This window comes from Eutrigla gurnardus (assembly GCF_963514095.1).
Source record: "Eutrigla gurnardus genome assembly, chromosome: 13".
Classification (NCBI taxonomy): Eukaryota; Metazoa; Chordata; class Actinopteri; order Perciformes; family Triglidae; genus Eutrigla; species Eutrigla gurnardus.
In genome coordinates, this window is record NC_139936.1 from 20,846,535 (window position 1) to 20,859,813 (window position 13,279).

The window sequence follows — 13,279 nt, forward strand, 5'->3', positions numbered from 1 at the left end:
ATCCTCATCCAGAATATAAATTGAACTTGTTAAAACTTTTAGGGATGACCACTCTTATTCCAGCATTATTGCAGCTGACCTGTCAAAGAAGATGGAACCACAAACACTGTCAAACAAAAACCTGAAGTGAGTGATCGAACTGAGTGGTAGCACTCAGTGGTGCTACCAGAGTCTCACATGGACTCAGTGGTGGCGCCAGATTCTCACATGGACTCAGTGGTGGCGCCAGATTCTCACATGCAATCAGTGGTGGCGCCAGATTCTCACATGCAATCAGTGGTTACGCCAGATTCTCACATGGACTCAGTGGTTACGCCAGATTCTCACATGGACTCAGTGGTGGTGCCAGATTCTCACATGGACTCAGTGGTGGCGCCAGATTCTCACATGGACTCAGTGGTGGCGCCAGATTCTCACATGGACTCAGTGGTGGCACCAGATTCTCACATGCAATCAGTGGTGATGCCAGATTCTCACATGCAATCAGTGGTTACGCCAGATCTCACACGTAATCAGTGGTTACGCCAGATTCTCACACGCAATCAGTGGTTACGCCAGATTCTCACATGTAATCAGTGGTGGTGCCAGATTCTAACATGTAATCATTGGTGATGCCAGATTCTAACATGTAATCAGTGGTGATGCCAGATTCTAACATGTAATCATTGGTGATGCCAGATTCTCACATGTAATCAGTGGTGGTGCTTTGAAAATGTCTTTTTGCTCCAGCCTCTAACACTGTCATGTGTGTGCGTCTTTTAGGTTCTCAGTGTTTGGCCTTGGCTCCAGGGCCTACCCACACTTCTGCGCCTTTGCCCACGCTGTGGACACGCTGTTTGAAGAGCTGGGGGGGGAGCGCATCCTACGCATGGGAGAAGGAGATGAGCTTTGTGGCCAGGAGGAGTCATTCAGAACCTGGGCCAAGAAGGTTTTTAAGGTCTGTTTCTTGGGCTAAGGCCCTTTGATCTTGGCGTAGTTCATTTTGTGGATCAAAAGTGGTGCAGTGCTCTTCGAATGGGCACACCACGCACCCCGTTTTTGACTTTAGGGGCTATTCACTTCTATTTTATTGTCATTTCTGCTATCACTGTATCCATGTATGTATCATTTCTGTCCTATGGGTTGACTATGTTGTAATTTTGATGAATTTTTTATTTTGTATTATCTGTCGATCCTGGGAGAGAGATCCTCAGGTGTTCACTCAGGTTTCTTGCATTTTTTCCAAAATAAAGGGGTATTGTGGGGAGTTCTAAGTTATCGGATGCGAGGGTGCAAGGATAGAGGATGTCACATCTTGTGCAGTTTTTGAAGCCGCCTGAGGCAGATTTGAATAATATAAATAACATTGAATTAAAAACAAATCAATGGCCTCCACACGGCTCTCAACATTGCAACGGCTGAGCCTTCATCTCTGCTCTGGTCGACATTATTCCACTATATTTTATTATTGTACATACCGGTAGTCATTTTCTCCTATATTAATGCTGTGAATCAGTGGCAGACATTTCTCTGCCGTAGGGACATCCAAGAGGGCACTTCATCATGTTTTCACCACTGGAATGGCCCCCGAGAGGGCACTTTTGCTGCGTTTCTTTTGAACATGGGACACCAAGGAGGGTGGTCGCCCCCTTGTCCCCTGCCTGAGTCAACCAGTGCTCTGAATATCAAGCGGAGAACTTTTGATTCATGATTCGCACATTGGTTACTTGGCAAGGCTTTTTTTACATTTTTTTTTTACGTATATCGGATGTTGTCCAATGTCCGTGCAACCACAACAACAAGAACAGTCAAATGTAACATTTTGAAGGTGTTTGCTATGTCCTTGAGAAAAAGTAGAGGCAGGATCTACTTCTCCTTTGCTCTTCCTGTGTGAATGGAACTGTGAATAATGGTCGTGTTCTGTGTTGTTTCATGTCAAGGCTGCCTGTGACGTGTTCTGTGTTGGCGACGACGTGAACATCGAGAAGGCCAACGACTCCTTGATCAGCAATGACCGCAGCTGGAAGAAGAGCAAGTTCCGCTTGACGTACACGGCCGAGGCCCCGGCCCTCACAGAAGGTAAACAAAAATCCTGCAGGAGCCGAGTAATGGACCGTTGATGGCGTCTTGATCTAAAAGGAGAAAATAAGTGCTTATAAGAAGCGCAAGTCAAAGTGATATTATCTCTGCAGAGGGGTGTTATCATCAAGGTGATTGATCAAGAGCAGTGACTCATCCATTATATCACCTGGAGCTGAGATTTGGCCATGTTGGCAGATGCAACTGTGTTGCATTATACAGAGTGTTTCTGTTATTTAGCCTACCTTCATTGATATACATTATGTTTATTGTGTTGTCTACATTTGAGTAGAGAAACACAGTCTAACAAGCAACTTCTATTTATATTGTTATGTTTCTCTCTTGCCAACAGCTTTGCACAGTATTCACAAGAAGAAGGTTTTTGGAGCAAAGATGCTCGAATCTCAAAACTTGCAATCTCCCAAATCCAAGTAAGTGATGATACGTGAAACAGAATAATATATAATATATAACATATTTGTCTTTTTTGGTACACTTGTGAAATGTTAACCTGATCTAATGGATTCTTGTGGTGTCCAACTCCCTCATTCGGTTAACTGTGGTGTGGGACCAGATTGAAAATGTCCTTTGCCTTGTTCCCCTGAATCTGATCACTTTTACAGTCGCTCCACCATATTCGTGCGGCTTCACACAAACAACCACGACAAGCTGAGCTACCAGCCCGGCGACCATCTAGGCATCTTCGCTGGCAACCACGAGGACCTGGTAACGGCTCTCATAGATAAACTGGAGGATGCGCCACCTGTCAATCAAATTGTGAAAGTGGAGTTCCTGGAGGAGAGGAACACTGCCCTAGGTGAGTGATGCTATTAGCCCTGCTGCTTTATGAATGTGGTACGTTTGCAACTGGGATGTCAAAATGAAGGCGTGAATAAAAAGTCTCGCTTGCCTCAACAGACAACACCAAGACAAACATTTCAGTGGAGCGACTTTAAGTGTGATTTTCACTGTGTCTGTGAAGCAAGGTGTTTCATATACACAGTATGTGAGGTTAATCAAGCTCTACCATGACTCATAAAATCAATTTCCGGGATGGCATATTACACTTCCTGCCTTCCTCTGTAAAATGCGTTCACCTGTCTTACTAAAAGATGGACTAAAGGGGGCTGAATTCCAAATACAGAGCAAATTTATAATTGACTGAGCAATCAACGTGGCAACAGCTGAGCCAGTACATAGAGAAGTGTTGTTTGCTGCTAAATGAATGCTCCGAATTTCAATTTGAGCACCTTTTTTAAAAAATGGTTTTATAATACACTGTAATATTATGATTATAATTCATCATACGATGCATCTAAAACTGTTTTACTGCAATTGATTGACTGTATATACTGATGTGTGATTACAACTGCTGCCTGTTGCAGCTGGGAATGGGGTTGAATGGGGTTGATACAAGTTTGAAGGCTGGAAAAACAAAACAAAAAGCTGAAAGAAGCTAAAATGCTGCATAGGAGATGTGGGATAGTTATCTGTGTATTTATTTCCATGAGTATTCCCTTTTCATGTTTCACATTTAATCCGCTCTTTTAACCGTCTTCTTTTCTTGCAGGTGTAATCAGTAACTGGACAAATGAGACTCGTATCCCTCCCTGCACCATCTACCAAGCCTTCCAGTACTTCCTGGACATCACCACCCCACCGAGCCCCGTGCTGCTGCAGCAGTTCGCTGCTCTGGCAACCAACGACAAACAGAAAAAGAAACTAGAAGTCCTCAGTAAGGTAAATTCAAAGTGTTACAGCTTACACTGACCTTTAGAATTATTGAGCTGCTGCTTGTGCTGCGCTGAGCGCTTACTTTGGTTTGTGACTAGACACGTCAGGGATTTGCGATGTATGTGCAGAGGCTATATCCAAAAATACATCGTCTTTTTTTGCAATTTGGAGCCAAATGTATGCAGATGTATTTTTTTTCACTTTCTATTAGTACACGCTCTAGTTCTATAAAACATGTGTTTAGGCGCAACAAATACCAACACATTCATCGTGTTTGCCATTTAAATATGAGCGAGTTATCTGTGTCTGAAAAACAATTTGATGCACTTTGCAATGAGGGAAATATGTACAGCAGGAGTGAGCTGGCGCCAAACTAAAGAGCCAGAGCCATTCCTCCCTTACAGTGCCTCCCACAAATTCACTCTCCATTTTTGTCAATGTGCGGAAAAGGCTGGCTGAGGCCAAGCAGTGACTCATGCGCTCATACATCAAATCATTGTCACCAAAGCAAGGGGGGAAGATGGAAGGCTTCTGGATTCAGAAAAAGAAATGTAGAATCAGCAATGCAGATCATATTTATTTTTATACGGCCTGAATTTCACGCTCCTTTCAATACTTAAGCGGGGTTTCTCAGACTTTATCTATTTTCCCCTCATAACAAGCAGTAGAGAACAATCACGCTGTCGTGTTTGTTTTATTATTGTGTTCATTTCACAAAAAGAAGGAATCATGAATGAAAATTCATGAACGATATCCGTTCCTACCATATCAGTCCCTGAAAATCCCCACAGCCCCATCTGTGTATCAAGGCTGCAAAGGGGGAAAAAACAAGCCCAAAAGTACTTAAAATTGAGCTAATTGAGCGTACAGCTCTTCAAACAGTGCTTCAGGCCCAGCATGCAAACCACACCGGGCTTCTTCATGGGCACTGTCGCTTATTAGCAGCTTGAGGACAAAGCAAAAGTTGGGAACGTATCAAAGTTGAGTTTTTTTTAGCATGGTGGCAGAGCTCTCATCCAAATGTCAGTGATGACACACACAAACAGTTGGGCAGTGAATGGAAGAATGGCTCTGCTTGTTGCTGCCTCCTGCTCTGCAGTCACACACGTTGGCAGATCACACCGAGGCAGAAATGAAATCGGATAAAAATCCACCTGTACCTTTTTTTTAATCCCACCTCGTCTTTCTCTGTGACATTCCAGGGCTTGCAGGAGTACGAGGAGTGGAAGTGGTACAATAATCCGACGCTGGTGGAGGTGCTGGAGGAGTTCCCCTCCATCCAGATGCCCTCCACTCTGCTGCTCACCCAGCTGCCCCCGCTGCAGCCTCGCTACTACTCCATCAGCTCCTCTCCAGACCTGCACCCCGGAGAGATCCACCTCACCGTCGCTGTTGTCTCCTACCGGGCCAGAGGTGAGGTCCTACTGGCCATTTGGGCCTCTGTAAACATTAGTTAATGTCTCTCCAAGGATTTTTTAGATGCAGGTGCTTTGGTATTTTCTGACAGAGGGGATACACTTTCATGCTCCCATTATGCTTGTCAAGGAATAGCCTTCAGAGATTATTTTTGAAATATTGACACAGAGGCCCTCCTGGACTCAAGGATGAAGTGGTTAAATTTCAGAAAACACGTGTTTGTCCATAACTCAAGAATTCACATCTTCACACAAATATTTCATAGAATAAATTGGTGAAGTGATTTTGGGCAGACGATGTGAAGTGCAACATGACTGGTTGGCAGAGGCATACAAGTGCAAGGTGGCAATTTAAATTTTCTGGCATTTTGTAAGGACACCTTCTTGACATTTCAAGGAAAATAAACTCTGTGATTTCATGTGGTTTCAATGTAGCGGAAAGTTGTTACTCCAAACGTATCAAAGGGTGCATCTCCTTTTTATTTATATATATATATATATATAATATATAGTTCAGTTAATGCCATTTAAGGCACTGTGCAGTTGCAAAGACTCGAAGGTGAAAAGATTCCTCTTATCTTGGAAAACCAGTCTGCTTATTGGGCAACCGGTTCACGACTATAATTACAGGGAACGTAGATCTAGAAACACCTCCAGGGTTTCTGCTGACTGACAGACTGCAGGTAGATAGGCCTACTGTCTGTCTGGCGGTATATAACATGCATTAGCTATTCACATTTCTATTGAGGTATTAGTGCCTGGTATATCACAAGGATATTATCCACCTTTGCAATTAGTATCTATACTTTCATCATACTTTCGTCAAGTATTACCAGATACTGTTATGTTCACTCATGTCCAATGTGTTTTTGTGCAAACATTGCTCTGTTTTAAAGGCAAAGGTTAACTTCTTGTAATTTCCCTTTGGAGAGAGGGAGAGAAACGGCCGCTAGCTTTGGAATGGAAAACGTGTTAGGGCCACTCTTGTTAGTTTGTGTAAAGAGAGTGGGAGGTGAAGAGAAAAAGGTAAAGTGCCTGCTTGGTAATACTCATCCCTTTCAGATGGAGAGGGACCTATCCACCACGGAGTGTGTTCATCATGGCTCAACAGGATAGAGAAGGGGGAGATGGTGCCGTGTTTTGTCCGAGGGTAAATATCGCAGCATTTTTTTTACGCCGGAATTGCATTGAATGTCACGAAACAGTATTGTGGCAGGAAAAGTTTGACATCTTGGGGAAATAAGCTAATCAGCCTTTCTTGCCAAATATCAAGCGCTTGCATGTCTGCATGCTAAATATGAAGCTAGAACCAGCAGCTAGCAAGCATAGCTTAGCACAAAGACTAGGAACTGTCCAAAGGTAACAAATACCAAAGCTAACTAATTAAAAAGCTGAAAGGAACGGCCATTTGTATATCAATTACACACCCTGTGTTACCTCGAATTCTTGAAGAAAACTTTGTTCTCCTCGCATGTAATTTTGCTGTTGTCAAACTTGCCCCCGGATTTACTTAATTTCATCAAGGGGACTTGCACTTATTTTTTTTATTCTCTATTCACCGTGGAAGTATGCGTCAAAAGAGGGTGGTGGTGGTTATGGGTCAGACTATACTAACTTCCTGGAGATTCCACTGGTTGCGTACTAAGAAATATTCCCACATAACCCCCATAAAACAGTGATTTGTCATTTTTACACTAAATTAACAAAGCATAATGTGTTGATTAGTGAGCTTCTGGTAGGAGTTTTATGTCAGCGTAGCTGTTTCCAGTCTTTGTACTAAGCCAGCTTTTTATTTAGACACAAATGGATTATAAATCTTCTCATCTAACTTGTGGCAAGAAACCAAATGAGCTAGGCATTTCCCCCAAAATGTAACATTTCTCAAGCTTTTTTGTCACTTACATTCTTTCATCATGTATTTATTTTGTCTCTTGCATTGCTTTAGTGCTCCATCATTCCGACTTCCCAAAGACAAGCAGGCACCTTGTATCCTGGTGGGTCCAGGAACAGGTATCGCTCCATTCAGAAGCTTCTGGCAACAGAGACTATATGACCTTGAACATGATGGTTGGTTTTTTTCTTTTTTTAATGTCATTGCTTAGAGTGGATTTATTTCTACCTTAAATAGAGTAGTTGCAGTTGATTGGGCAGTATTCAACTTAATGTCTGATCATAAGAATAACCAGGACAAGCTGATACATTTCCTTATCCATTCAGAGCAGCGAGGTAACTCTTCCTGTCACCTTTTTAGGAATTGAGCCGTGCCCCATGATCCTGGTGTTCGGTTGTCGGCAGTCTGAGATGGACCACATCTACAAGGAGGAGACCATCCAGGCCAAGAACAAGGAAGTCTTCAAGGAGCTCTACACAGCCTATTCCAGAGAACCCGACAAACCAAAGGTACGAGCACTAAACTGTCGCTGTGAGTGAGTCACTTTGTCACATCTTTTATTGAACGTCTGAGTGGGTTTGGAATAAAAGCACAAACTACAGAAAGGGCTGAATAAAAGCTGCTGTGGTTATATTCAAGAGTAAGCCCACTCCATTTGAAATCATGTGTTTCCATTTAATGATTTTCTACATTTGTTGTTCAGGTACAGTTGTTAGCTTGGTTGTTTTTTGTTGTCCTCTAAGTCCTGTTTTTGTCCCTTCTTCCTTTTCTTTTCAGAATAATTCTTGTTTTTTTTACTGTTCTGTTTGTTATAGCAAAGATGTTCAATGTCTGAGCTTAAGAAGAACAAAATGAAGATACTGAGTGTAGAAACATCATTCAATCTTTCACATTGCAGTTTGACAATTCTTCTTCATTTTTACTTTGTTCCCTTTCAGTCTGTGGCTTTTTCCACATTGTTTCCTTTCCTATGTTTCCTCACACTTGACTTCTCCATGCACACTCATCATTCCTCCTCTGCCGCTCTGTCAGAAATATGTACAGGATGTACTGCGCGAGCAGCTGTCGGAGACGGTGTACCAGTGCCTGAGGGAGGAGGGAGGACACATCTACGTGTGTGGGGATGTGACAATGGCAGGGGATGTGCTCAAGACTGTGCAGCAAATCTTCAAGCAGCAGGCCAACATGACGCTGGAGGATGCTGGCTTCTTCATCAGCAAGCTGCGGGTAAGAAAGAGGAAGAGAGAGGACCCATGTTGTTCACCATTTAAAAAAAAAACGTATCAAAAGTTTGAATCCTCGATGTAGACATGAAAATAGCCAATATGAAGCGCCCTCCACCATAGAGGTGCCCTTGAGCAATGCGATCAACACCCAGTTGAGCAGGCAAGGTTCTACGGGGCAACTTCTTCACATGAATGCATGTAGCTGAAAGACAGAAGGCGTGTTGAGTTAGTGTTTCCTGTGAAAATGAAGGTTAAAAGACTCCCCCACTGGGTTCTTCTCATTTGTGAACTGGAGGGTAAAAAGGCTATAAAAAGAAGAATGACACGTGTCACCAAGCCCACTATTAATACACTTACCTGTGTTGAATACAAATGGAGTTGTTTTCCAGCACGCTTCAGTGAATCTGTCAAACGCAACGGCTGCAGGCATGTAAGCACAGTCAGTTTACTGTTCATCCACAAATGCTTAATCATAATGTAAAGTCTAAAGAAATCTAAAACACACACAGAGACACACACACACCAAAATAATTATGTATTTTAATCGCATGCTCTGAGAGAAGAAGGCCATTCTGGCTGTTTTTGTCTCTTATTTTTTTCAGTTTCTTTTAAAATAGACCCATCATCCACTGATAAACAATATCCTCTGTTTACTTTCAGGATGAGAACCGCTACCATGAGGACATCTTTGGGGTCACCCTGCGCACCTATGAGGTCACCAACCGGCTTCGCTCTGAGTCCATAGCCTACATTGAGGAAAGCAAAAAGGACTCCGATGAGTAAGTGGTTTGCATTTTTTAATTTTCAGCATCACCCGTTTTCTATTAGGATGTGCAATATTCTTAGCAGTATATATCCTGGAGGCAGTGTTAACATTTTAGCAGTGAAATGTTATCATAACCTGCCCAGGAGATTTGACGTGCCATGCCTAAATATGGATGTTTTGGGTGATGGGGTTAAAAGAAAGGCCAGAGGGTCACCACAAAAAGGACGATCCTCATAAATATCAGCATTAATTTCTGTTCATATTCTTCTTGTACTTCTTGGGATACATTGCCACGATTGGTTGGTCAAGTGATCAGTTTCATTGGTTGTCTGACTTTCTACTGAATGGGATCATACAGTAGAAAGTATGTTTCCCCTTTTTTTGTCTTTTTTTGATGATGAAGCTCAATCCATGGAGAAATGCCCACAGTCCTTTTCAGAAACCAAAGATGCATTTTAATCCCTTTAAAATCACATCCTCGGTCTTATTGTGTACCTTTTTAACAATGTATGCAATATTGTCATTCTAAGCCCGCCTACTCCGTAGCAGTCCAATCTAATGACTGAATTTGATATATATCCCCATCCTAACTGTACGCTGCTCAAATATTCTGTTTCACTGGGTAATACGTCACCGTACTACAGGCGCTCTAATTTTCATTTCAGTGGAACTTTAAAGGCACAGTGTGATTTACTTTGTGTTGGCAGACATGGAATTTAATATGCATAGCTACGTTTTCATTAGTGTATAATAACGTGAAAAATGAACCTACGTCTCACTTGATTTATTACCTCAGTAAAGACCGTAAACATGAGTTTGTGGTCTGAGTTTCAATTCTTCTTCAGTACAGCATGATGTTCATTTAATAAATGATGGTCCAATTAGAGTCAAATAGACTATAAAGCAGCTATGGGCCGTGGCTGCCATCTCTTAGCTACTAAGATGACTTTAACACTGTAAAGCTCACCTTGAATTATGAAGCTAACTTTGTTAACAGCTTCACACCAAACCTAAACCACTTTTTTTTACATTAAAGCATGTAAACGTATTATAGTAGAAACCCAAAATACAAATGTGAACCGAAAAATGAGCCTCCTTTTTTAAAAATAGCATCTCATTCACCAAACGAAACCAGAGAACAACCCACATTCATTTAGTCCTTCCTTCATTCACATATAATGTATTCCCTGCTTCATCGGTTCATTGTCAGTCTTTGTCTTTGAGTGGATTTTATGAAGCATGGTAATCTCTAGAGTGTACACGCAACACAACATGAAACCAGGATCACTCACTTGACTCGTCTGCAACACCGCCGAGCTGTGTGGGATGCTTAAGATCTATGATGCCTTTCCTTTTTTATTCATGTTTAGTTTTTTCTTTTTTTTCTTTTTTCTTTTTTTCCTTTCCCTGCCACTCAAATGTGCCAGATGGTTCGCTCATATTTTAGAAGAAAAGTGTTTTGGCGCATCCCACTGAGATCCATCTCAATCAGTGAGATTACAAGCAGCTTTATCTCTGAGAAACGGTTGCCCAACTCCGATCTGCAACCTGTAGTTTTTTGGTGACGCCGATGAGTTATCACCCCTCATTTCAGATGATAACAGAGTGGGTAACCATAGAAACCCACGGAGAAGGGCCTTTAAACTAACAGGATTAGAGTGAAAGCGAGTGGGTCTGTTCCATTTCTGTTTTTGTTTCCGTCACCAATCGTGCACATTGAAGATTAAACACTTCATGTACCCTTGCCATGAGAGCAAAACAAGGGCCCTACATATCCACTATGGCTCATTAAGCACCAACATAATGCATCACAGACGATGGCTCCTGTGTGGATTGTCACTTGAATTTCACATTTGGCCATCAAAGCCCCTGTTCGCTGGATGAGTAATGACTGTAACATCTCTATTTCCATGTCTCTGTTGCTCCCTCTGTCTGTCTCTCTGTCTGTCCTTCTGTCTTCCCTCTCAGGGTTTTCTGCTCATAGGTCTGTGAGTCGGGGGGCTTTCTGACAACAACCAGTCTGAAGGACACAGCTACGCTGGTTAAAAAAATACTGTGCCAATTTTTGTACTGTAAAAAAAAAGTGTTTCTTTCTTCTTCTTTTTTTATACCACTTTAATATTTCTTTTGGGCTCTGCGATTTTGTCTGTAGCAAGTTGGAAATGTTCTGTTCTCTCGTTGATGATACTTCCAAAAGTTATAAATTGATCATTTCGATTCATAATGTGTGCACCTATTGTAATGACCTGCCTCATTGTGAATGCATGACCAAGACAAGAATATACTCAAGAAATATAATATACTCTGTGTTATTGTTACAGTGAAAAGACTTTTATTGAGGTTTTATATTTGAGGAAAACGGCACATTCGTTTCTGAAGAGTTGAGTCGACTTGGCGTTTCAGAAAAGAATCCGGACTCATCAAAGCTATTTGGGCTGGGGATTTTTTTGTGTGTTTTTTTGTTGTTGTTTTTAAAAAAGAGAGCTATTTGAAAGATGTACAGGCATGCAGATAGAACAACTGAAAGACACATTGAGCGTGTTGCGGGTCGCCCAATTATGAAAACAGCGATTCTGACACAGCCTCAAGTAAGACATTATCTAGCTCCTCGCCGGCAATCCATCAAAATGCATCAGCCTCTTTGCCAGCCGTCTTTTGATAATGGCCTGTCCATTATCTCCCTGACATCATAATGTTGTGCCCCAGCTGGTGCTTGGCCACCCACAGCAGCTGCGTAGGAATGTGCAGGGCAGCCATTAAGGAAGACGTCTGTACCCGAGTCAGTCGTACATATTTAAACTACGTTGAATTAATGACCGATGAAATATCTTTAAATTTGTTTTAGTGCGCTCAGATTTGAAAATATTGAAGAATTGATGTGTTGACTATAATTAAAGTAAAATCATATAATCATCGTGAAGAGGGGGGGGGGGGGGGGGCTACGTAGAGATGTGCAGAACTTGGTCAGTACAAACTCTAAATTTAAAACCCTCTCACACTTAACACTTTTAAACTTCTTTAGGGTTGTCAAATTTTAGTATTGATGTGTTGACTATAATAAAAGAAAAACGATGTCTCTAAACATAGTGTTGGTGAAGGGATAGTGTTTAATCAGTAGTTTGAGTCACGTCGGTGGTGGTGGTGGTGGGGGGGGGGTGCTGTTTCAGGTATTGGTCTCCTTTCATTCATTCAAAATAAAAGCCCTAGCCATATACGCAGCATCACTGTTACCAGGGGAACTTAAATTGCAACAAATTAGCTTAAAATGTGTATTTTTTCCCCCAAAAATATTGTATTTATTACGGATGGTCTGGCAGGTTTTAATTGTGCGACAGCAGTGACGTAATTAACGGTGCAGACAAACCAGAGTAGTGTTTGAAACAAAACATTGAGGGAAGCAAAAAATATATTTTTTAGCACTCAGCGCTGCCCGTATCATATCTGACGGCCGTCGAGCATGAAATGAGCGCTTATCGCCGTCATAACTCCTCTGCCTCTTGCCTTACATTTATTATCTGCCTCTGCCTACATACAGCACATTTTTTGTCTCTCCGCTTGATTGTGTGCAACCCTACAGCTCACACGCCACCCTTTCACTGTGACCTGACACCTGCTCAGTAGCATCAGCATGCATGTGCGTGCATATTTGTGTGTGTGTGCGTGTGTGTGCGCCATAGAAATGGTCATAACACATCTTTTTACGAGTGGGTGTAAGACAATGCATGTGCTCAGGTGTATGATTTAACATGATTTATGTCCGGCGCGTGTCGCCTGTTACCTTGTCAAACTTGTCAGACTTTAAAATAAGCATGCAATTTGTTGCTCTTGTTGAGTCACGCAAGCCTGAAAATGTAGTCTTACAGATGGTGTTTTGGGGAACAGGAAACTGCACACATGCTGTTTAGTTTTGATCTCAGCTCTGTCGTAATACGTTCCAGTGAAGTTTTTCATTCAGGGACAAGAGGCGGTCACACACTGCCGCTGGAGTCAATTGCTGCTTTCCAATGAGCCAGGGTTGTAATTTGAATATATCCTAGCAGGGGCCACATTGTTTATTGATCGCCCACTCTGCAGTAACCTGTGGCTTTCCTTGTCAGCTTCTGAGTCTTGTTTGTTCCCTTTCTTTGTCTTTGATTAGAATTAAAAGAGAACTGTTCGCATGATTAATGGATTTCAATGTGATTTTCCC

The 13,279-nt window shown here is 42.0% G+C and overlaps 1 protein-coding gene across 2 annotated transcripts in view; it reads left to right on the forward strand.

Annotated features, from left to right (window-relative positions):
* nos1 (nitric oxide synthase 1 (neuronal)) overlaps positions 1-11,550 on the forward strand; it is a gene marked incomplete at both ends in the record, with an annotated part of 37,022 nt that extends 25,472 nt beyond the window's left edge. Inside the window, 13 exons of one of the 2 annotated variants that reach the window (XM_084024818.1) lie at positions 64-126; positions 763-937; positions 1,920-2,058; positions 2,411-2,489; positions 2,682-2,875; positions 3,629-3,798; positions 4,995-5,205; positions 6,270-6,357; positions 7,153-7,274; positions 7,459-7,607; positions 8,131-8,325; positions 8,985-9,103; positions 11,059-11,550. In XM_084024818.1, coding sequence (XP_083880944.1) covers positions 64-126; positions 763-937; positions 1,920-2,058; positions 2,411-2,489; positions 2,682-2,875; positions 3,629-3,798; positions 4,995-5,205; positions 6,270-6,357; positions 7,153-7,274; positions 7,459-7,607; positions 8,131-8,325; positions 8,985-9,103; positions 11,059-11,074 — 1,720 coding nt within the window. Of the gene's footprint in view, positions 1-63; positions 127-762; positions 938-1,919; positions 2,059-2,410; positions 2,490-2,681; positions 2,876-3,628; positions 3,799-4,994; positions 5,206-6,269; positions 6,358-7,152; positions 7,275-7,458; positions 7,608-8,130; positions 8,326-8,984; positions 9,108-11,058 lie in introns of those variants that run through there. The other variant, XM_084024819.1, reaches the window with a different exon arrangement.
* Between the last annotated feature and the right edge of the window lie 1,729 nt (positions 11,551-13,279).